This window comes from Vipera berus (assembly GCF_964194415.1).
Source record: "Vipera berus genome assembly, chromosome: 6".
Lineage (NCBI taxonomy): Eukaryota > Metazoa > Chordata > Lepidosauria > Squamata > Viperidae > Vipera > Vipera berus.
This window is the reverse complement of record NC_138208.1, coordinates 6,922,498-6,946,072: the sequence shown is the minus strand read 5'-3', so window position 1 is coordinate 6,946,072 and position 23,575 is coordinate 6,922,498. Positions and strand designations below refer to the sequence as shown.

At 41.7% G+C, this 23,575-nt stretch overlaps 1 protein-coding gene across 1 annotated transcript in view; it reads left to right on the top strand.

Moving 5' to 3' along the window:
* The window catches only part of SEMA3C (semaphorin 3C), a 181,683-nt gene that overhangs the window by 86,641 nt on the left and 71,467 nt on the right, over positions 1 to 23,575 (top strand). Inside the window, exons 3-6 of the mRNA XM_081331359.1 lie at positions 2,878 to 3,038; positions 10,748 to 10,810; positions 18,153 to 18,272; positions 23,077 to 23,167. Of these exons, the coding sequence (XP_081187485.1) occupies positions 2,878 to 3,038; positions 10,748 to 10,810; positions 18,153 to 18,272; positions 23,077 to 23,167 (435 nt within the window). The remainder of the gene's footprint in view (positions 1 to 2,877; positions 3,039 to 10,747; positions 10,811 to 18,152; positions 18,273 to 23,076; positions 23,168 to 23,575) is intronic.

The following is a 23,575-nucleotide window of genomic DNA, read 5'->3' as shown; positions in this document are numbered from 1 at the left end:
AAAAGAAGACTTATGGCCATTTTTCACACTTACAACCATTGCAACATCCCCACGATCATGTGATTTACATTCGGATGCTTGACAACCTGTCAACGCTGCTAACATCGGATGTTCTTGCTTTGACAATATATGAAGAGGCAGCCATTTTCCCCTGAACTTCTGTGTTACTTTTAGAGCTAGAATTAGATAATGCTGGGGGGAGTGGGGGAGGAGGAGGAAAAATGTGTATGGGAATTAGTTAGACATAACATCATAGTAGAGTGTTTTTCAAGGTTGTTTGAAATAAGAGATGATAAGAAATGGCGAGTTGGAGAACTGGAGGGAAGGTCTGCATTTCAAACTAATTGGAGAATGTGATTTATGACTGTTAATTAGAGGAAGGAATTGTGCTTTGATACTATGTGTTCAGGAGAAGGGAATTCAGCTTTGGGCTTCGATTATGTAAGTGCCGATATTCTGCTACTCGAATAAAGATTCTTTAAGGTAAACAATGCCTCAAGGTTCTTTGAAGAGTTTCATCTGTCGGAACCATGACACAACCGGTTCATATTTATGACGGTCGCAGTGTCCCAGGGTCACGTAATCCCCTTTTGTGACCTCCTGACAAGCAAAGTCAATAGGAAAGCCAGATCCACGTAACAATTGCCATGTTGTTAACTTAACAACTGCAGTGATTCGCTTAACAGATGTGGCAAGAAAAATCATAAAAGGGCGGCAAAACTCACCTAACAAATGTCTCACTCTGCAACAGACATTTTGAGCTCCGTTGCGGTTGTAAGTCGAGAACTACCTGTATTCAGATGAAATCTGAACAGAAAGGCACATGACTTTTCTCTTAAATGGAAACCAACGTTTGGCCAAGCTCCCTGTCTAGAAATTTGTTTTTTATGCACTGTTGAGAAGCAAAAGTGTTGGATTCGTGCTTCGTGCATGCAAAGGATAAAATAAAAAGAGATTGTTAAAAATACTGCGTAATGCATCTTTCAGAAAAAAGATTGTAGGGTATGATGCAAGTAGCATAATATTTTGGTGCAGAATACAACATGTGTCTCGTACTGATAAGAGTGCCATGAAAGGCTCAAAGTAGGATATAGTTCATGATAAGCATAATGAATAGCTATGCACTGCATTGTAGCATCACCGCTAAGCTATGAACAGCTTAATCCATGAAGATTAATGCTAAGGGTAAGGTAATTAATCAAAGGCCGGGAAGTGTTTCCTTTTTTCTACATGTTTTTGGAAAACTGGGATATCGCAGTGAGACAAAAGGGACAATCGGTTATAACTCTAAACCGTCTCTTAGGAAATTAAAATTTATTCCTTTGTGGTAATGGCAGAACTCGTCATCATAACATACTTTTAATTGCCCTTTGATGGAGCCCTACATATTTATGAGCTAAGAAGCTAACAGTTCACTTTCTTTGTTACAAATGGAAAGCCCACCTACTAAAGTTCACCATGTAATAAACTAATTGCTGATGTGGTCTGACTAGGATCTAATCTGTCTTCAAGGGTCCCAGCAGAGGGAAAAACCATATTTTATTTTTAAAAAGATGTTTTCTTAACTAGACGACGCAGTGGAGGTTCAGCACGGTTCATTAGCACGCTGAACTTCTCAAGAAGGTCCCATCAGAGTGGGTTCCATGTAGTCTATGAACATCAGAGAGGACACCCAATAAGTTGGTGCGAGTTCAGATGAGAAGAGTCTGAGATACTGATACAGGGATTGTCTCTCATAATTGTGTTCCTTAGCCACATTAAAACTGCAATTCATAGGTAATTGTGAAGGTTAAGGCTTCTTCTCTCTTAATGACCTTCTGGATGACAATACAAGTAATAAGTATTCCCTTTCCAGGGATTTCTCTTCTGGAGGGACATATCTTCTCCTCTCATTGACCTCCTTCTGAAGAAGAACATGTCTTCTCCTTTCCCAGCAACCCCACAATAAATTAGTGAGTGGATATCTATAGAAACCCCCAGAGACAGAGAGAGATATTCCATATGCAAACACTGGGACTTCTGCTTCTCTTCCTCCTCCTCCTCCTCCTCCTCCTCCTCCTCCTCCCCCTCCCCCTCCTCCTCCTCTTCCTCCTCTTCCTTTCCTGTCTATATTCTCCTCCTTCTTCTGTCTATATTCTCCTCTTACTCTTCCTCCTCCTCCTCTTCCAACCCAAAGACAACTCCTTTGAAATAAGGATCAGTAGCTATTTACTGATAGATTAATACTTTGCTTTTACTACTATTAGAAAATATGACTTGCAGAATGTTAAGAGGCTTCGCATTCTGGTGACTTCTTTAACAAATATATTTCACTGCTTTCTTTGATAAAAATTCTTAAGGTGAATTCTTAAGACTTGGGATTCTGAATTGCATTGAAGAAGACCAGTGCTTCAGACTTAAGTTCCTTAAAGGGAAAAAAAAATAGTTTAATGTATCTTTTTTTTTAAGGGATAGTTTAATAGTTTCTATCAATACAACAGTATTATTTGGACGACTGGATAAAGCTATTTAGGATGCTTAATAAGTAAAGTGATTTAAGTAAAAGCAAGGAAATCAATTTGTCAGAGGATTTTTATTTATTTATTTATTTATTTATTTATTTATTTATTTATTTATTTATTTATTTATTTATTTATTTATTTAGATTTATATACCGCCCTTTCCCGAAGGACTCAGGGCGGTTTACAGGATATTTAAAAGAAAATCAATACAAAAGTTAAAACAAATTAAAAAATTTGCTCCAATTGCTTCACTTTTATTGGGAACATAATTCTTTTCTTCAGCTGTGTTGGATTTTTTTAGTTGTGGAAACTATCTCGAATGAAACTCATCACCTATGGAAGCTAAATTAATTTCAGATTTCTCTTTCTTTTGCAGAACTACAGGAAACCAAGACATCCCAATTTTACTCTCTTTCCCATCACCCCTTGGACTACAGGATATTAGTGATGGATGAAGATCAAGATCAAATCTACGTTGGCAGCAAAGATCACATTTTGTCGTTGAATATCAATAACATAAGCCGGGAGCCACTGAGCGTAAGTTCACGGTGTGGTTGGGAATGGAAGATTTTCGACTTAAAAGGCTTGCGTGGAAGATGGAGGGATAACAAGGTGTTTCATTCTTCATTAATAGACTGAATGAATTTTCTACGTTCCATCTACAATTTTGCTTAAAATATTAACAAGTCAGTATGTTCAATCAATCAATCCCTGACAGGCTACAAATGTTTATCAGGTTAAAGTTTTCAAGTTTACCAAAAGATCGTGAAGTCATCTAAGGATGGGTGCAAAGTAGAAAACCCCTGGGGTGGGATTTGAAGGTCTAAACATCTTGGATCAAATGGTAGGGTGGAAATTGTTTGCTCTTATGCTGGTTCAAAATCTACTTGCTTTTCAACCCTCTACTACTTAGTCCCTTTCTGATCTTATGCTGGTTCAAAATCTACTTGCTTTTCAACCCTCTACTACTTAGTCCCTTTCTGAAGGACAGTATAAGGGAGCAGATGAAAAACCTTAATCTTGAGGAAAAGGGAGAAGATGTGGATTTGTTACAAATAGAAGATAAATCCCTGGAGCTTTTATCTCCAGCTGAAGTTGCCCAGGATTTCATGAAAACGTTTCGTTGAATAGTGTCAGACAGGAATATCTGAAACATCTGAACTTTCTTTTCTAACCATAGTGTCATATCACATCTATTGATTGCTTTGGGGGAGGAATCTGTACAGTACAATTAATGTTATATTGTATTATACTACTAATATTATTATATCATTAAAATATAAATTAGTTGTTAAAGAATAAAATTACATGGTGGTAAGAGGTCCTTCCTTCCTTCCTTCCTTCCTTCCTTCCTCCCTCCCTCCCTCCCTCCCTCCCTCCCTCCCTCCCTCCCTCCCTTCCTTCCTTCCTTCCTTCCTTCCTTCCTTCCTTCCCTCCTTCCTTCCTGCAACTTGTTATTTTTAATTATGGAAGTATCAATATTTATGGTTTGTATATTTCTGTAGCCTATGGATGAGATAATGTGGTTGCGCTGGTTCTTACTTATCATTGTGAGTGTGTAGACTTCCTTTGTGTGGTTAATCACACAGGCTGGCTTGACCAACAACAAGTAGGATAGATATCCAATAATACTTGCCCTCAGCTATCTTTTTTTTCCTTTTCTTTTTGCAGTTCATTGGATCCTAACTGGATCCTAATTTTGGCAGTTCATTGGATCCTAATTGGATCCCAACTGCAGTGTACACCACAAACTGCTGTTACTGGAAATCAGCAGTATTCCTTCCAATAAGGGGCTGCCACAAAGAGGAGGGGGCTCAACCTATTCTCCAAAGGACCTGAAGGCAGGACAAGGACCAATGGATGGAAACTCATCAAGGAGAGAAGCAACCTGGAACTAAGGAGAAATTTCCAGACAGATAGAACAATTAACCAGTGGAACATCTTGCTTTCATAAGTTGTGGGTGCTCCATCACTGGAGGTCTTTAAGAAGAGATTGGACAGCCACTTGTCTGAAATGGTATAGGATCTCCTGCCTGAGCAGGGGGTAGGGAATTCCTGAGTCAGCATGGCTGGTTCAGGAATTCTGGGTATTGAAGTCCACAAGTCATAAAAGAGCCAAGGTTGCCTACCCTGGGACTAGAGGAGCTCCAAAGCCCCTTCCAACTCATTCTACTATTCTGTTCATGTTGCTAAAGTTTTGGACTGCATTCATTTAGCCTATCAGTAAATATTCTAAAAGGGACGCGGTGGCTCAGTGGGTTAGGACGCTGAGCTTGTCGATCAGAAGGTCGGCAGTTTGGCGGGTCGAATCCCGAGTGCCGCGTAGCAGAGTGAGCGCCTGTTACTCGTCCCAGCTTCTGCCAACCTAGCAGTTCGAAAGCACGTAAAAATACAAGTAGAAAAATAGGGACCACTCCGGTGGGAAGGTAACAGCGTTCCGTGTGCCTTTGGTGTCTAGTCATGCCGGCCACATGACCACGGAGACGTCCTCGGACAAGCGCTGGCTCTTCGGCTTTGAAACGGAGATGAGCACCGGCCCCTAGAGTCGGAAACGACTAGCACGCATGTGCAGGGGAACCTTTACCTTTACCTTAAATATTCTAAGACAGTAGCACCTCTGGCATATTTCTTTAGCTGTTCTTTAAGAAAGCAATATTAACAGAACATTTAAACTCTTAGTAAATTGGGCTGCACTTACAGGTGAACACATTCATTCATCTTCATGGTTGGGATCTGACAACTATGAGGCATTAGAGAAACAAAACTCCTGAACTATTTTACAGATGGAGGATATTTTTAAAAAGCATCCTTCAAAACAGAGCCTGTTCCTTGTAAAGCAAAACAGATGGCACATATGTGACATCCATGCGCAGGGCTGGCAATGTTTGGGGAATTTTTTTAAAAAAAATATTGATTTTTATTGCCATGGATATTTTCTTGGATGGACAGGTGGGCCATGAATTTAAAAGGATAAAGAGCTAGATGATTCTTCCAGTTGCAATTATTAAAAGGAAAAAGAAGAAGAAGTTGGAACAAAAAGTTGGTCATGTGTCATTTTGGGGGGTGGGGGTGGGGGGGAGGTCAAAGAATATATTTGTCAAATTCTGTTTTTTTAAAAAAATCCATTCATCTCCCTTTCATTCAAAGAATCCAACTTTTTCATGTTTTTAATAAAAGAAACCAGGCATTTATGCAGTTTTGCCTCTGTAGGCTAGGCGATGCTGTAAAAGCCTTTTTTGGGGGTGGGGTGGGGTGCGTTTCCATCATAACTTGAACAGTATAATGAAATAGTTATAAGTTGAGGAATCAGAATCAGAATAGAGCTGGAAGGGACCTTGGAGGTCTTCTAGTCCAGCCCACTGCTCAAGGAGGATACCCTATGCCATTTCAGACAAGTGGCTATCCAGTCTTCTCTTAAAAACCTCCAGTGATGGAGCATCCACAACTTCTGGAGGCAAGCTGTTCCACTGGTTAATTGTCGTCACTGTCAGGAAGTTTCTCCTTAATTCCATGTTGGTTCTCTCTTTGGTGAGTTTCCAACCATAGTTTCTTGTCCTGCCCTCTGGTGCTTTGGAAAAGCCTCTTCTTTGTGGTAGTCCCTCAGATACTGGAATACTGCTATCATGTCCCCACTAGTCCTTCTTTCCTCTAGACTGGCCATACCCAATTCCTGTAACCGTTCTTCACATGTCTTTGTCTCCAGGTCCTTAATAATCTTACTTGTTCTTCTGCCTACCTGTACTAAATCTACTCTACCTGTACTACTTCAGAAGTCGCCCAAGAGAGATGTTGTTGCTGTTCAGTTGCTGAATCACGTCTGACTCTTCGTGACCCCATGGATCATAGCATGCCAGACCCCCTTGTCTTCCGCCATCTCCCACAGTTTACCCAAATTCATGTTCATTGTGTTGATGACACTATCTAACCATCTCACCCTCTGCCGTCTCATACTTCTTTGATGAGGCACGTTGTGGGAGGACGTCAATGAATCTCAAGGTGTTCTAATTTCCTGGCTCATATCCATTCATCACACAGGAGACTTTGACAAGTTGTTGGTCAGTCACTAAGAAATGTCCAACTCTTTGCAACCCACATGGACCACAGCACACCAGGCTTCTCTGTCTTCCCCTGTCTCCTGGAGTTTCCCCAAATTCATGCTCATAGTGTTGATGACACTATCTAACCATCTCCTCCTCTGCTGTCCCCCTCTCCTTTGGCTTTCCATCTTTCCCAACATCAGAGACTTTTCCAAGGAGTCCTCTCTTCTCATTTGGTGGCCAAAGTATTTGATCTTCAGCTTCAGCACCTGTCCTTCCAAAGAACAGCCAGGGTTGGTTTCCTTTAGTGTTGACCAATTTGATCTCTTTGAAGTCCAAAGCACACTCAAGAGTCTTCTCCAACATAGAATTGGATAGGTATCCCTTTAGAATAGAGCAGAGCAGAGCAGAGCAGAGCAGAGCAGAGCAGAGCAGAGCAGAGCAGAGCAGAGCAGAACAGAACAGAACAGAATAAAATAGAATAACAGAGTTGAAAGGGATCTTGGAGGTCTACTAATCTATCCCACAGCTAATGCAGTCCTCTGGGTGAGATTCAAGGTGCTGGTGATGACCTACAAAGCCCTAAATGGCATGGGTCCAGATTATTTACGGGAGCACCTGCTGCCGGCGTGAACTTCCCATCGCCCCGTGTGCTCCCACAGAGAGGGTCTCCTCAGGGTGCCGTCGGTCAGGGAGTGCCGGCTGGCGGCCCCCAGGGGGAGAGCATTCTCTGTGGGCGCGCCTGCCCTCTGGAATCAGCTGCCTGTGGAGCTCCGGATGGCTCCCGACCTTCGCTCTTTTCGCTGCGACCTGAAGACTTGGCTATTCGAACTTGCCGGCCTGAACTGAGGGATTGGGGTTTTAAATTTCATAATTTAATTTATTTTGTTTGGGGCTAAATTTCATTTAATCTATTTTTAACTTTTGTATGCTATATTTTAATTGCCCTGTACACCGCCCTGAGTCCCTCGGGAGAAGGGTGGTATATAAATCAAATAAATAAATAAATAAATAAATAAATAAATAAATAAATAAATAAATAAATAAATAAATAAATAAATAAATAAATAAATAAATAAATAATGCAGGAAACCCTATACCATTTTAGCCAAATGGCTGTGCAATCTCTTCTTCAAAACCTTCAGTGATGAAGCACCTACAACTTCTGGAGGCAAGTTGTTCCACTGATTAATTGTTCTAACTGTCAGGAAATTTCTCCTTAGTTTCCAGACTCTCCTAAAGAGAAAAGTGATATTCTAACCACATGGGGTTTCACGTTCTTATTCATTCAGGTCTTTTGCATTCATTCTGCATTGCTCCAGCCAATAACCTGGGAGGGACAGCACCCACACACCACTTCTGACCACACTGGGAAATCCCTGTTTAGCGTCTCCTTCAAAAACCTGTCTTCAGACTGACAGCGATTGCAATTATGGAAACTTGAGATGCATTTTATGGTGGATCCTTGAAGCGGAACGAATTTGTTGAAACTTCACATAAGGAACCAGAAGGAGAACAATGTCTGTCTTAACTTTTCTAGACTAGTAAATAAAAGCACAATTGACGGCAGCTTATTCTGTCAGCAGACTGCTACAAGCTGGAATCGCTTCAACAACCATATAGTAATAGGCTGTGTTCTTTGTTTATAGCAACTGGGGTTTAATTTCTTTTTCTTTTTTCTTTTTTTTTCTTTTTTGGGTCTGGTTTCTAATGCTATTTCACTTTCCCTCACTAGCCTGTGTGAATCTCATTGAGAATATGCTGTTTTTTGGAACATGATTTTTTTTTATCTTTAGCAATAGCAAAAGCAGACTTATATACTGCTCCATAGTACCTTACAGCACTTCAGTTCAATCAGAATAGAGTTGGGAGGGATCTTGGAGGTCTTCTAGTCCAACCCCCTGCTCAGGCAAGAGACCCTATACCAGGGGTAGGCAACCTTGGCTCTTTTATGACTCGGGGACTTCAACTCCCAGAATTCCTGAGCCAGCCATACTGAGGGAAAAGGGAGAGGTTTCCAAGCTGAGCCATGCTGTCTCAGGAATTCTGGGAGTTGAAGTCCATGAGCCAAGGTTGCTTATCTCTGCCCTATACCATTTCAGACAAGTGACAGTCCAGTCTCTTGTTAAACATCTCCAGTGTTGGAGCACCCACAACCTCTGAAGGCAAGCCATTCCACTGGTTAATTGTTCTCACTGTTAGGAAGCTTCTCCTTAATTCCAGGTTGCTTCTCTCCTTGATTCATTTCCATCCATTGCCTTCCATCCTTCTGAGATCAGTAAAATGAGGACCCATATTTTGGGCGTAATATTCTGACTAGAGAAAGGAAGGACTAGGGGTATCACGATAGCAGTTTTCCATTATTTGAGGGGCTGCCACAAATAAGAGGGGGGTCCACTTATTTTCCAAACCACCAGAAGGCAAGACAAGACACAATGGATGGAAACTTGGGATGGAGAAATCCTGTAACTGCTTAGCTTGGAATCAAGGCCATTTCTGATAGACATACATTTTGGATAGAATTGCCCAGTTAGTATTTCTTAACTTCAATCCATCTGCACACAGATGGAGGTAGTATTAGAATGGTGCGTGTATTATACAGGATTAGTGTAAGAGTCCCTGAGTTGGTGAATGAGAAGTGAACTGTTCAAAAGGATGATGGAAATGCCAAAAAAAATATCCTCTAGAGTTTTATATGTTATACTCAATCCTGCAAAACTACCTGCTAATAAAGGAGAATATTTGAAGCTCGGGGTTGAAATGAGGGGTCTTTGATGCTCTCTGAGCTTGGTTGTTTTCTTGCAAGCGCTTCATTACCAAACTAGGTAACACCACCAGTGCTGACCATAAGGGAGCATTTGGATCTTGTGGAAGCTTCCAAAGTGATGGAGCTGCCCCCCCAATACCCTGCTTCTGAGCCCCCTCATCCCTTAAGATCCCAAAAAGAAGAGAGCAAAGCATTGTGTCTTGCATCAGAGAGACTCAATTTGAAGAAGACATCCCCCGGGCCCAAACCTTTCCCAATAGTTGGAGTTACAAAAATGTCTTTGTGCATGGACCCTGTCATGCAGAGAACATTCAGGCAAGTTTAGGCAAAGAATGAGCAAGTTGCAAATGCAAATGCTAAATCTGCTTTCTCTTGCTCAACTATCCCCAAAGTTATTCATGAGTCACTGGACATGTCAAAGACTATACAAAATCAAAATGTTTGTGCCTTCAGGTCATTGATGACTCCTAGCAGTTGCCTGGATAAGCCAGGCAAAATGTTCAGAAGTGGTTTGCCCTTGTCGTCGTCTCCTCCTCCTCCTCCGCTTCTTCTTCTTCTTCTTCTTCTTCTTCTTCTTCTTCTTCTTCTTCTTCTTCTTCTTCTTCTTCTTCTTCTTCTTCTTCTTCTTCTTCTTCTTCTTCTCCTCCTCCTCCTCCTCCTCCTTTTCTTCTTCTTCTTCTTCTTCTTCTTCTTCTTCTTCTTCTTCTTCTTCTTCTTCTTCTTCTTCTTCTTCTTCTTCTTCTTCTTCTTCTTCTTCTCCTCCTCCTCCTCCTCCTCCTCCTCCTCCTCCTCCTCCTCCTCCTCCTTCTTCCTGAGAGTGAAAAGGACTGTCCAAGATCACACAGTTGGTTTTGTTACTAAACTGGGACTAGAACATTAACTGCCTGGAACGTTAACTGCTCCAACAAAGTGCAAATTTGATACTCTGAGCATGTAACTTTACCCTGCATTTATGTTTCTGCTGTCCTGGTGGTCAATTCGAGTGCCCAAAACCAGGTTCCTAAGGAGTCGTGGGTGCTCCAGAATGTACCTCTAGAACTTAGCTCCAGAAGCTGTGGGTGCTCCATCACTGGAAGTTTTTAAGAGGAGATTCAACAATTGTTTTGTCTGAAATGCTCCTTGAGCAGTAGGTTGGACCAGAAGAACTCCAAGGTCCCTTCCAACTCCATTATTCTGTTATTCAATTGGTACTTCAGAAGAGAGGGCTGAAAGAAGAAAAGAAAAAAAAAGCTGCATTCAGTCCCTTAAATGGTTTTTTCATAAGAAAAAAAAAAAACAAAAGACAAAATTTCCTCACCAAGTTGGTTGAACCACAATATTGACTTTATGAGTTTAGGCACCATGCGAAGGCAGTAGGATAGCTCAGACTAATCCCTTCCTCCCTGAATATGTATTAAAGATTATGTAATTCATTTAAAATATTTTGTTTTCTTTCCACGCAGATTTTCTGGCCAGCATCAACAGCCAAGGTTGATGAGTGCAAAATGGCTGGCAAAGACCCTACAGTAAGTCTTTTATTTTTCCTTTTAATTATACACATGGCTGCTTGGACCTTCAATTCAGCTAAAAGCAGAAGGGAAAAAAAACATATATATATATCTATATATTCCTTTAATACTCTTTGGGCTGGACGATCGTGTGAAATTGTGAAAGGTGCAAAAGTCTAGGGTCTGGAAAACTTAGCGCGTTGCTTATGTTCAGAACCGAGCTTTTTTTTTTAAAAAAAAAAAAAGAAAATCCACGAAAAGCAAACAAAATTCTTGTCTTGCTTTTCTTCTTCCCAATGATGGAAACCATTGGTAAGACTTGCTTTCAATAACACTTAAAGAATATAAGGCAGACTCAGCTAATACTCCTGTAAGTGCTTGGATGGGGTCCCAGACGGTATATATGTTCCATTTTGCATGGGGTGGGGGGGGGAATAGAAATTTATACATTCCTAAAGCACTTACTCCCTGATCATAAAACACTGTTTTTAGCAGAGGCCTGAAAAAGATTTAAACTTTCTTAGAGCAGGTAAAGGTGGTTTTGAATGTTATTAGAATTAAATCATGGATTAGGGAGAAGACTCATCTGTTAAGCCAATTATTGAGGAAGGGAGAAAAAAACAACCCTCAGAGAAATTCTGGATGAAACAAGGCAGCATCTTTGTTGAGTTAAGAGATTAATGTGGTGTATCGGGCAACTCTTGAAAAGGCTGCTGTAAGAAATTAAAAGAATTCTAATTCCACTTCATCAGTCGGAGGCGTACCCTAGTCTGGCTGAACATTTGGTGGTGAAAACTCAGCGCTAGCTTTGTGTAATTTCCTTTTTCAAAGAGATGTGCTAAGCGTTCACTCTCTCTTTTATTACAACTTTAGTTCTGAAGACATTTAAAGGGGGTATCAAAATGTTCAAGAATGTTTAACGGACTTGGAGTCCGTTGAAGTCAGCTGTGTTTTGCTTAACCATAGTTTATTAATAGATCCTAATTCTGTCACTTTTTACAACTTACAAAGCCAGAATCCATGATTCATCAACTAGAGTATCCAGGTTTCCAAGAACACACTAAACTATTTTTTTTAAAAAAAGCATTATGGCATACAGTTTGATTCAAGGTTGTTCACTGTTAAAATATTTTCCAGCATGATTTTACTATGAATCAGTTTTATTGAAGAGAATTTCTTTAATGAGAAACTTCATATGTAATTAATATATTCCTTTTACAAAACTATCAATAACCATATACTGTGTATATATATGTAGGCTTTATGGAACTAAATGGCAATGCATAAATACATACAACGTGGCTGTATTATGAAATCCCTTTTCTGCTAATATTGGAAAAAGGTGTGCTAATTTTAATAGACTATATAACAGTATTATGTTACAACAGGGATTATCAAAGTCTGCAATACTGTTACTTTCCTAAGAATATGAATATGAATATGTGTGTGTGTGTGCGCGCGCGCGTATCTCTCTTCTCTCTCTCTCTCTCTCTCTCTCTCTCTCTCTCTCTCTATATATATATATATATATATATATATATATATATATATATATATATATATACACACACACACACACACACACATATATACATATACAGTACATACACATACACATACACACACAAACACAAACACACACACACATATATATTATATATATATATATATATAATCTCCCATCCAGAAATAAAACCAATGATTTTGTTGTTCATAGGATTAGGCAAAGAATCAATGGACTGCACACTTGGAATACTTACATTATAATCTCTACGTCAAATAAAAATAACACCTTAAAACTCCCTTTTTACCAGCCTGGAATGAGAAAGATGAGCTTGTTTATCATTGCCCGATTCCTCAAATCTGACTCTCAATTTAAATCACATTCAATAAAGCCAGGAGAGGCAAGGGGTTTTTTTGTGTCAAATCTGCCTTTTTTTAAACTGCCCTTAAAGTGCAGCTTGCTCAACCTGGAAGATTCTCTCCTCCAGGCTTGCTACACAGAGATAACTGTGACTAATGGACGTGTTTGTAAATGCCTTATCCCAAAGGTCCTTTTTCACAAGGCAACTGGACTTTCTTGGGTGTTGTTTTTTTTTTCTTTGAAGACATTTCGCTTCTCATCCAAGAAGCTTCTTCAGCTTCTGGATGGTGGGGCAATGGAAGGATTTATACTCCTTGCAGACAGCTGGTCATTTGCCTTCTTTTAGAGAGACGTTGAGGCCACCTGGAGGTTTGTCTGTGGTCCTCAGGGTCACCTGAGTAGTGCAAATGGAACTGATGAAAGGATTTGTGTTGTAGACTGGAGATAGATGATGTCGTATCCCTCCCCCTCTGTTGAGAGAGGGCTGTTCATTTTTGACATTGATGTCTGAGAATCTACATCAGGGGTCTCCAAACTTGGCCCTTTTATGACTTGTGGACTTCAGCTCCCAGAATTCGTCAGCCAGCGTGCCTGGCTGAGGAATTCTGGGATGGGTCTTCAAAATTGGCCCTTTTATGACTTGTGGACTTCAACTCCCAGAATTCCTCAGCCAGCGGGCCTGGCTGAGGAATTCTGTGAGTTGAAGTTCACAAGTCACGAAAGGGCCAAGTTTGAAGACCCCTGACCTACATAGACATTGTAAATGCCTTGTATCCCTATTCATGTTCCCACCTCTTCCTCTTAATATTTCCTCAGTTCCATCCATTTTAATTCATCCTGAAGTGTAAGGGTCAGAGATTTGCTTAAGACACAGGGCTCAAAACAGCTACTCTACCAGATCCAACTAGGAAATGAACAGAGCACAGAAACTTCCAACTTGATTTGGGTCTTGGGAATTGCCACACTGCCTTTTATTAAGCAGGGACGCGGTGGCTCAGTGGGTTAGGACACTGAGCTTGTCGATCAGAAGGTCGGCAGTTTGGTGGGTCAAATCCCGAGTGCCGCGTAACAGAGTGAGTGCCTGTTACTTGTCCCAGCTTCTGCCAACCTAGCAGTTCGAAAGCACGTAAAAATGCAAGTAGAAAAATAGGGACCACTACGGTGGGAAGGTAACAGCATTCCGTGCACCTTTGGCATCTAGTCATGCCGGGCCACATGACCACGGAGATGTCCTCGGACAAGCACTGGCTCTTCGGCTTTGAAATGGAGATGAGCACCGGCCCCTAGAGTTGGAAACGACTAGCATGCATGTGCGGGGGAAACTTTACCTCTACCTTTTACCTTTTATTAAGCATATGTTTGCATAAAACCAATGAGCAAACTTGGGAGGGAACTGTAGTCCCCAGAAAATGCCGCCCACACTCTGTTAATATCGTAATGGTCCCTGCAGTTGTAATAAAAAAAATGATATTATATCAAAGTATATTAAGTACATTTTGCAGGTTCAACTTTTTTTTAATCAAATCAGAGGAAAGAAATATTGACTCTTACAAAGCCTAATAGATTATATCATTAAGCTGTCGCCAGGAATGGAATCATAAGCTTTCTGTTTAATTAAATCAGAACAGTTTTTAAAAATGCACGGTGTCCTCCCATTAGCAGATGAGATTGCCTTTCTAATACATTAAACATAGAATGTTTTCATATTAATCCTTATGATGAGCATGTGTATATAAGCGTATGTGTGTTTGTGTGTATAGATACAGTAGCAATAGCACTTATACAGTATACTGCTTCACAGGGCTTTACAGCCCTCTCTCAGTGGTTTACAAAGTCAGCATGTTGCCCCCAACAATCTGGGTCCTCATTTTATCAACCTCGGAAGAATGGAAGGCTGGGTCAACCTTGAGCCAGTCAGGATCGAACTCCTGGCAGTGGGCAGAGTTAGCTTGCAGTACTGCATTCTAACCACTGTGCCACCAGGAAAGAAGGAAGGAAGGAAGGAATAGCAATAGCACTTAGACTTATATACTGCTTCTCAGTACTTTTACAGCCCTCTCTAAGCGGTTTTCAGCTTACGGCTTGTTGTTGCCCCCAACAATCTGGGTCCTCATTTTACCCACCTCAGAAGGATGGAAGGCTGAGTCAACCTTGAGCCAGTCAGGATCGAAATCCTGGCAGTGGGCAGAATTAGCTTGCAGTACTGCATTCTAACCACTGTGCCACCAGGAAGAAGAAGAAGAAGAAGGAAGGAAGGAAGGAAGGAAGGAAGGAAGGAAGGAAGGAAGGAAGGAAGGAAGGAAGGAAGGAAGGAAGGAAGGAAGGAATAGCAGTACCACTTAGTCTTATATACCAGGGCTTTTCAACCAGTGGTATGGGTACCACCTGTGGTACGTTGGCATCTGGCAAGTGGTACGCAACCATCCTAGAAAAGTGGTAGCAAGGGAGGGGAATGAGCTGAACCAGTGGCAGCACCGCACAAGCCTGAGCTAGAGATGGCTGGAGCTGCAGGGCTGTCAGGGCTCAGCGGAAGCACCAGGATCAGCGCTTCTTCGGGGCTGTCAGGGCTCAGTGGAAGCGCCAGGATCAGCGTCAGGCTCCAGCTGGAGCTCAGCGCTGATCCTGGCGCTTCTGCTGAGCCCAGAAGAAGCGCCGATCAGCTGGAATGTTTCAGCATCTCCAGGGTCTTGTGATTTACATACAGATGCTTGGCAACTGATTCATATTTATGACGGTCACAGTGTCCCAGGATGCATGTGAAGTGACCAAAACCTGCTGCAACCACCCAGCAGATGGGGGGGAATAAAAACCAAACACCCTCCACCCCACCCCCACTGCCAATCCTCAACAGAAATGCTCACAACAATGAAAACCTCGGACAGGAGGAAGAGCACGGCCGGGCGGGCAGGCAGGTGTCTTGCTCAGTTGTGGCTTGGGGGGGCACTTTTTTCAGTGGCATTGTAACTTCGAACAGTCACTAAATGAACTGTTGTAAGTCAAGGACTCCCTGTATTTCATCGCTTTTTTTTCCTTTTTTTTTGGTCATCAAGTTTTTGACACCTTGCTAGGCGACTGGTGGTACTCCGATGTTGCCATATCCTGAAAGTGGTACAAAATGGGTGAAAAGGTTGAAAAGCCCTGTTATATACCACTTCACAGTACTTTACAGCTGTAAGTGGTTTTTCAGAGCCACCCTATTGCCCTCAACAATCGGGGTTCTCATTTCACCGACTTTGGAAGGATGGAAGGCTGAGTTAACCATGAGCCATTGAGGATCGAACTGCGTACGGTGGGCAGAGTTAGCCTGCAATACTGCATTCTACGCACTGTATGCTAAGTACATACAGATTGACTGGTAGGTCAATATCAGTAAATGCACGTGTGCATGCCATCTTTCAGAGCGTTGAGATATGGATGAGTGGGAGGGAGATTTTGGCTGAATATTATGGAAAAACGTTCAAGCAGTACACTCTCCCCTTGTCCCTTGTGTACATTTGTGTGTTAGTGCACATATGTCTTAGGTCAAAGCATATGCTCATTCTGACACTTCTATTCAATATGGGTTTTGTTAACTTCTCTAAGGGGTCGAACCATTACCCTTGGCTAAGCTGCATTTCCAGATAGCCCTAGTCTGAGCTGAAGGCTTCTGGGTGTAGTAGTTCGGAAACATCTGGAAGATGATAGGAATGCCACAGATATTATAAAGCATCTCAGAATTGTGTCAGCTAGATACCCCATTAGCAGTGGGCTAATGCCTCCTTAAGTAACACCAGCTGCCTGCAATTAGTGCAGGTTCGCATCCCACCAGGCTCAAGGTTGACTCAGCCTTCCATCCTTCCGAGGTAGGTAAAATGAGGACCCAGATTCTTGGGGGCAATAAGCTGACTTTGTAATAATGCCGCTTGGGGGGGGGGCGAAAGCCCTAATAAGCAGGCATATACATAGAATGAAGGCTATTGCTAAGCACATTTGATTTGTGCTTAAAATTGTAAGCCGCCCTGAGTCTTCAGAGAAGGGCGGGATATAAATGGGATTAAAAAAAATTAAAAAAAAAATAAAGCTGGATGTTTGTTAAATTGCGGGGTTTATTCTAATCCTAACAAAAACTTCAAACAAGAGTAAGGAAAAGTCAATGCCCATTGTCCCCTCAGAATGGGAAGGGATAAGTCCTAAAACCTTTTTTTTTAACAAATACCTGTCTTCCCTTTCTTGAGTCTTGCTATTGACTCAAGAGTCAACAAAATGTCTTTTCTTAATGTCTAGACAGTTTCTCCAGCGGTATTGAAAATTTGCTTGTAACATTAACTGCAGCAGACAAGAAACATTCAACCACCCATGTGGAAGATGTAAACATATAATTTGTTCCTTTTTCTGTTCCTGCCATTCTTTCATTCCTCGATTCATTGTAGACCCTGAGTAAAGCCTGCTGGTGCAGAGATGTTTTTTTTTTCCTTCTTCTTCCAGATGTGGGCTTGTTTTAAGACCCAGTTTGGCTTTTGTATCCAGCACCTGCTAATGGCCTTGATGCTTATGTGCATATAAACCATCATTTGTCATTGCACTGTCCTTTCTTTCTCCAGTCTTATTTGTCTCTTTTTCTTGAGATGCAGAAAGGAAGGGAAATTGGAGTGGTAGCTTTTAGACACTTGGATAGATGCATCCAAATATGCTACATCAGTGGATGACTCACCTCTGTTCCCATCTTCTTTACATTGGGCAGAAAGGTGCCGGCAATTTAGATCAAAGAGACTGGATTGCTTCCCACCCCCCACCCCCGATACTTCCAAAAAATGTATTAATGTATGACTCAAAAGGACTTGAAGCATGATTCAGCAGTCCATCTGCATTTAAAAGACAAGACAACAAAGTCCACATTTTGGACAGAGAGGACCGCTGGTTTGAAAGAGGGGTCAAAGAGGCCACCTATGTCAAAACTGAACGACCCTTTCTCAACAGGGGGAGGGGGGGAATATGACACCATGTATCTCCAGTCTACAACACAACCCTTTCAGCAGTTCCAGAAAGGCTCCACACCCATTTGCACCACTCAGATGACCCTGAGGACACAGGTAAAGCTTCAGGTGGCCTCAATGACTCTCTAAAAGAAGGCAAATGACCAGCTTTCTGCAAGGAGTCTAAATCCTGCCATTCCTCACCATTCAGCCAGAGCTGAAGAAGCTTCTTGGAGGAGAAGCGAAAGGTCTTCAAAGAAAAACAAGGAAGTCCAGTTGCCTCGTGAAAAAGCATCTTTGGGATAACTCCAGAAGTTGTGAATGCTCCAACACTGGAAGTTTTTAAGACGAGATTGGACAACCATTTATTTATTTATTTGTTTTGTCCGAAATGGTATAGTTTTTTCCTTGTCTGAGCAGTGGGTTGGACTAGAAGACCTCCAAGGTCCCTTCAACTTCTTCTGTTATTTTCTATTCTGTTCTAATGTGGCCTGTTGTGATGTAACATTTATGTGCAGGTTTATCCATTTTTTCCCTCCTGCAGCACGGCTGTGGCAATTTTGTCCGGGTGATACAGATGTTCAACCGCACCCATCTGTATGTTTGTGGGAGCGGAGCGTTTAGTCCTGTCTGTGCCTACCTCAACCGAGGACGAAGATCTGAAGTAAGTAGGTCCTTTAAAATTGTTTTACCTCTTGATCAGTTCCTTGCTACATTCCAAACTGCTTCAAACAAACAAAAAAAAATCCAAGTAAGGAGCTTGCTTTCTTAAAATTCATTTTTTTCCCCAGGACATTCTCATTTGCTTCAATTTAAGTGTTATTTTTTTTAATGTTTTGACAACCTCTCTCTCAGTCATGTGTATTGTGAGACCCTCGCTTGGTTAGTGTGATGTACTCGGTGCTCTCTCAAGTACATGATGCCAAAGAAGGATCACACAATAAATGGGATTGTATCCCATGCCATGGAACAACCAAGATAAGAAATTAGATTTTTTTTCTCTCCCCCTCAGGACAGCCTTGTTGAGATAAAACTTTTACCCATGATTTATTTATTTATTTATTTATTTATTTATTTATTTATTTATTTATTTATTTATTTATTTATTTATTTATTTATTAAGAGCCTTGGTGGAGCAGTGGGCTAATGCCTCCTTAAGTAACACCAGCTGCCTGCAATTAGTGCAGGTTCGAGTCCCACCAGGCTCAAGGTTGACTCAGCCTTCCATCCTTCCGAGGTAGGTAAAATGAGGACCCAGATTGTTGGGGGCAATTAAGCTGACTTTGTAATAATGCCGCTTGGGGTGTGTGTGAAAGCCCTAATAAGCAGGCATATACATAGAATGAAGGCTACTGCTAAGCTTGTAAGCCGCCCTGAGTCTTCGGAGAAGGGCGGGATATAAATGGAATTAAAATAAAATAAAAATAAATATTTATTTATTTATTTGGTTTATATACTGCCCTACTTCCAAAGGACTCAGGGCGGTTTACAAGGCAAAATTTAAAAACAATACAATATAAAATTAAAATAAAATTAAATTAAGTCTAGCCCCCCAAAATTAAAATCACAATTTAAAAACATTAAAACCCCTCAGTCCAGACCGGATAGCTCAAAGAGCCAGGTTTTTAGGTCCCGGCGAAATGAACGAAGGTCAGGGGCAGTCCGGAGTTCCGTTGGCAGTTGATTCCATAGGGCAGGCGCGCCCACAGAGAACGCCCTCCCCCTGTGGATCGCCCGTCGGCAATCCTTGACCGGCGGTACCCTGAGGAGGCCCTCCCTGTGGGGAGCGCACAGGACGATGGGAAATTGACGCTGGCAGCAGGTGCTCCTTCAGATATCCCGGACCCAAGCCATTTAGGGCTTTATAGGTCATCACCAGCACCTTGAATCTCACCCGGAGGGCAACTAGAAGCCAATGCAGCTTGCGGAGAAGAGGTGTTATCAATATATCAGCAGAATTCTGGTGAACCTTGCCTGACTTAATATTATTTTTAACGTTATTTTTCCACGTTTTGAGTTCCAATTTCTTTTGGAAGTTTACGAACGGCATCCAGCAAAACTGGCTTGAGGCCTCGGTGCTCTCTGAGTTTGGTTGTTTTCTTGCAGGTGTTTCATTACCCAAATTAGGTAGCATTATCAGTGCAAACTGCTTGTCATAATGTCAGCACAAATACAGTTAGTCCTTGACTTACCACGGTTCATTTAGTGGCAGTTCAAAGTGAACAACAGCACCGAAAAAAGTGACTTTTTCACACTGACGACCGTTGCAGCATCCCTGCGGTCAAAATTCAGAGGCTCGGCAACGGGTTCACATTTATGACGGTTGCAGCGTCCCGGGGTCACGCGATCCCCTTTTGCGACCTTCTGACCAGCAAAGTCAACGGGGGAGAGCCAGATTCACCTCACAACCGTGTCACTAACTTAACAAGTGCGACGTTTCACTGAACAACCGTGGCAAGGAAAGTTATAAAATGGGGCAAAACTCACTTAACTAATGTCTCGCTCAGAAACCTAAATTTGGGGGCTGAAGTGTGGTCGTAACCTGAAGGCTACCTGTGCAGTCTTTCCTTCTTCTTTTTCTTCCCCCTCCTTTAAAGGTTTTCATCCATTCCTTATTTTGCAAAATTGGCCAAACTAGGCAGAAGTTTGTTTTCCTTTTGTTTTTCCCTTGAACCGGGAGAGAAAATATCCATGAGATTTATCAGACTTTCTCCTTCCATGTTGTTAAGGAATTTGTTGTGCAGAGGTCTCCTTGTGCTACCAAAGAGTTGCACAGACAAGGAAGGGTACTGAGAGCAGTAAGAGTCACACAGTAAACACAAGAGTACACTGAGTTGTAAAAGCAAAAAAATAGTTTACTTTAAGGTGGTGTAAGAACAAAAATGCACAGTCAAAAATAAACAGTCCAGGTCATACACAAGAGCAACGGTCCAAGGAGTAATCCAAAATACAAAGTCTTCTTACCGGTCCAGAGGTCAATACACAGTTCAGGTTTATCACAGTAACAGAGCAAAAACAGTAATAGTAGAAAGCAGTGAATTCAGAGAGAGAAAGAAGCTACGTTACTAGCTCCCTCTTATGGCCATGAGAACACTTACACACCCATTGGCCAATTAACATCTTAAAGACATAACATCAAGGTTAATATATTTTCAACCCAACTTTGTAGGCTAACACCATATGCCTAACACATGTCTTGGAACAAATGGTTAAGAATAGGAGGAGATCCTTGAGCCATTTTAAAAAAAGGGTGTGTGTGGTTTAAATATTCTTCCAAAACCTCACAAAGAACAGGACAAAATGTTTAATTTCTCCAATGGGTTGAGATAAACACAGCAGGCGTTAATTTATAATAACATGCTATGCTTCAAGATAAGGCAGAGGCTGCAAAAAAAGTGATGCTTTAGCTGGGCTGTCTCTTTAACCAACCCTCGACTGATCAAAATAAATTGCTGCCTCAGACATCTGGACTCTGCAAGGCACTTGACCTCAAGCTGTAGCTTTTCCTTGCTCTTTTTGCAGAAGCCAACAATAGCCAAGCTGTTTCGAGCCTAAGGATTTAAAGTCTCCTTCCTATTTGCAGCGCTGGCATCCATACGTCTTAATTGGCCCAAGTGAATTTATTTTTAGCATCCCAGAGGCAAGATTAATGGGAAGTGGTACCACCTTATCAAGGAGGGGGGGCTGGTCTCATTTGACTTTCCAATTCTGATTTTATTCTTGGTTTTCGGAGGAAGGTTTTGTTGGGAAAAGTTTGGGGGTGAGGAAGGAGAGGAGAGGAGAGAAAGAGGCAAGGAGGAAGGGAGGAAGGGAGGAAAGAAAGAAAAGAAAGAAAGAAAGAAAGAAAGAAAGAAAGAAAGAAAGAAAGAGAGAGAGAGAGAGAGAGAGAGAGAGAGAGAAGGAGGGAGGGAGGAAAGAAGGAAGGAAGGAACAAGGAGGAAGGGATGGAGGAAAGAAAGAAAGAGAGGGAGGGAGGGAGGAAAGAAGGAAGGAAGGAAGAAGAGAGAGTGAGTGAGGAACGAAGGGAGGGAGGGAAGGAAGGAAGGTAGGAAGGGAGAGAGGGACAGAGGAAGAAAGGAAGGAAGGAGGAGGAGGGAGGGAAGAAAGAAAGAAAGAAAGAAAGAAAAGAAAGAAAGAAAGAAAGAAAGAAAGAAAGAAAGAAAGAAAGAAAGAAAGAAAGAAAGAAAAGATTATTATTTTTTCTCCAAAGTCAGAGCCATAACCTTGCTTTGCATGACAGATGGCATCAAACTGTTAAAAACTAACTAAAACTTGATGGCCCTAATCTGGGTAGTCTTCAATGCTCTTTGTTGTTTTCTTGCAGATGTTTCATTATCTAACTAGCTAACACTGAAGATGTTACCTGTTCGGTAAAAAACATGTTTGCAAGAAAACCACCAAGCTCAGAGGGTACCTAGGACCCCTCATTTCTGCACTCAGCTGCAAATATTCTTCTCTATTGATACCTTCCTAATCTACTATACATCACAGAATGGAGCAGCGGTGCCATTCCTATTGGGAAATGCCCCCCTTTAGGGACAATTTGAGCAGGTGCTAATACTGTCACTGCTCACTCAACACATCACATCTTTTATTCACTAGGGATGCAACAGCCCATTAGTCTGCGGTGTGCTTTTAATGGCCCCTTTTTTATGTGAGTGATTGTAAATTACCTCCTTGTTAACATCGCCAGGTGAAATGCTCTCATCACAACCGTTTTGCACCACTTTTTTTAGAGGCACAGATCATTTTGAGTGGTTCGATACATTTTAGATCTATGATGAGGGCAGAATTATAATTTAAAATAGGAAAAGGTCATCGTCCTTTATCTGAGATGGAGGGATGGATAGTAGGTTAAATGGCTAGCAATAGCAATAGCACTTAGATTTCTATACCACTTCACGGTGTTTTACAGCCCTCTCTAAGCAGTTTACAAAGTCAGCAAATTGGCCCCAACAAACCGGGTCCTCATTTTACCGACCTCAGAAGTACGGAAGGCTGAGTCAACTTTGAGCCGGTCAAGAACAAACCGCAGACAGCGGGCAGTGAGTTAGCTTGCAATACTGCATTCTAACCACTGCACCACCACAGCTTAGATAGCGCTCAGAATTATATACCGCTTCACAGTACTTTACAGCAATCTAAGCGGTTTATAGAGTCAGCCTGTTGCCCCCCCCTCCCCACAACAATCCGGATCCTCATTTTACCAACCTTGGAAGGATGGAAGGCTGAGTCAATCTTGAGCTGGTCAGGATCGAACTCCTGGCAGTGGGCAGTGAGTTAATCTGCAGTACTGCATTCTAACCATTGGGCCACCCCAGCTCTTTGTGTTGCAGATGCAACATGAAAAACGACAGTGGCTAATCTTAACGCCAGCCCCCTCTTCACGAAACTGGACCCAGATCAGGCATATTAAACTTCACATTCCGTCTCGTTTGTTTGTTGTTTGTTCGTTTTTTCTCTTGCAGGAGCAAGTTTTCCAAATTGACTCCAAGTGTGAATCAGGCAAAGGACGCTGCTCTTTCAACCCCAGTGCAAACACGGTCTCCGTTATGATCAGTAAGTGGAAAAGAAGCCAGGATTTCGGAGGCTTAAATCACGAGGTGCTGAGAATAAATGGATGGGGTGATATAAACAAATTGAGTCAGGGAGCAAGAGAAGTTACTGGGGAAAAAAAAATGTTTCTGTCACTGATGGTTTACTTCTAATGAAGCTTCCTCCAAGAGAATGGACGAACGTGTCCCTCCAGGAACTAATTTCCATTATTTTGATGGCTGCAAAAGTCGATGGAGTTAGCAGAGGTGGCTAAATTGACTGCTTTGATTAAAGAAAAGAACGCAGTTAATTTTGTTTCTACTTGGACTTTGTGTTTGAGATGGGGGGGGAATGAAATGTGGTTTGGGGTCTTGCAAATTATCTAGGCTTGTTGTTATAGAAATAGCTAATATATATGATTATATAAAAGTA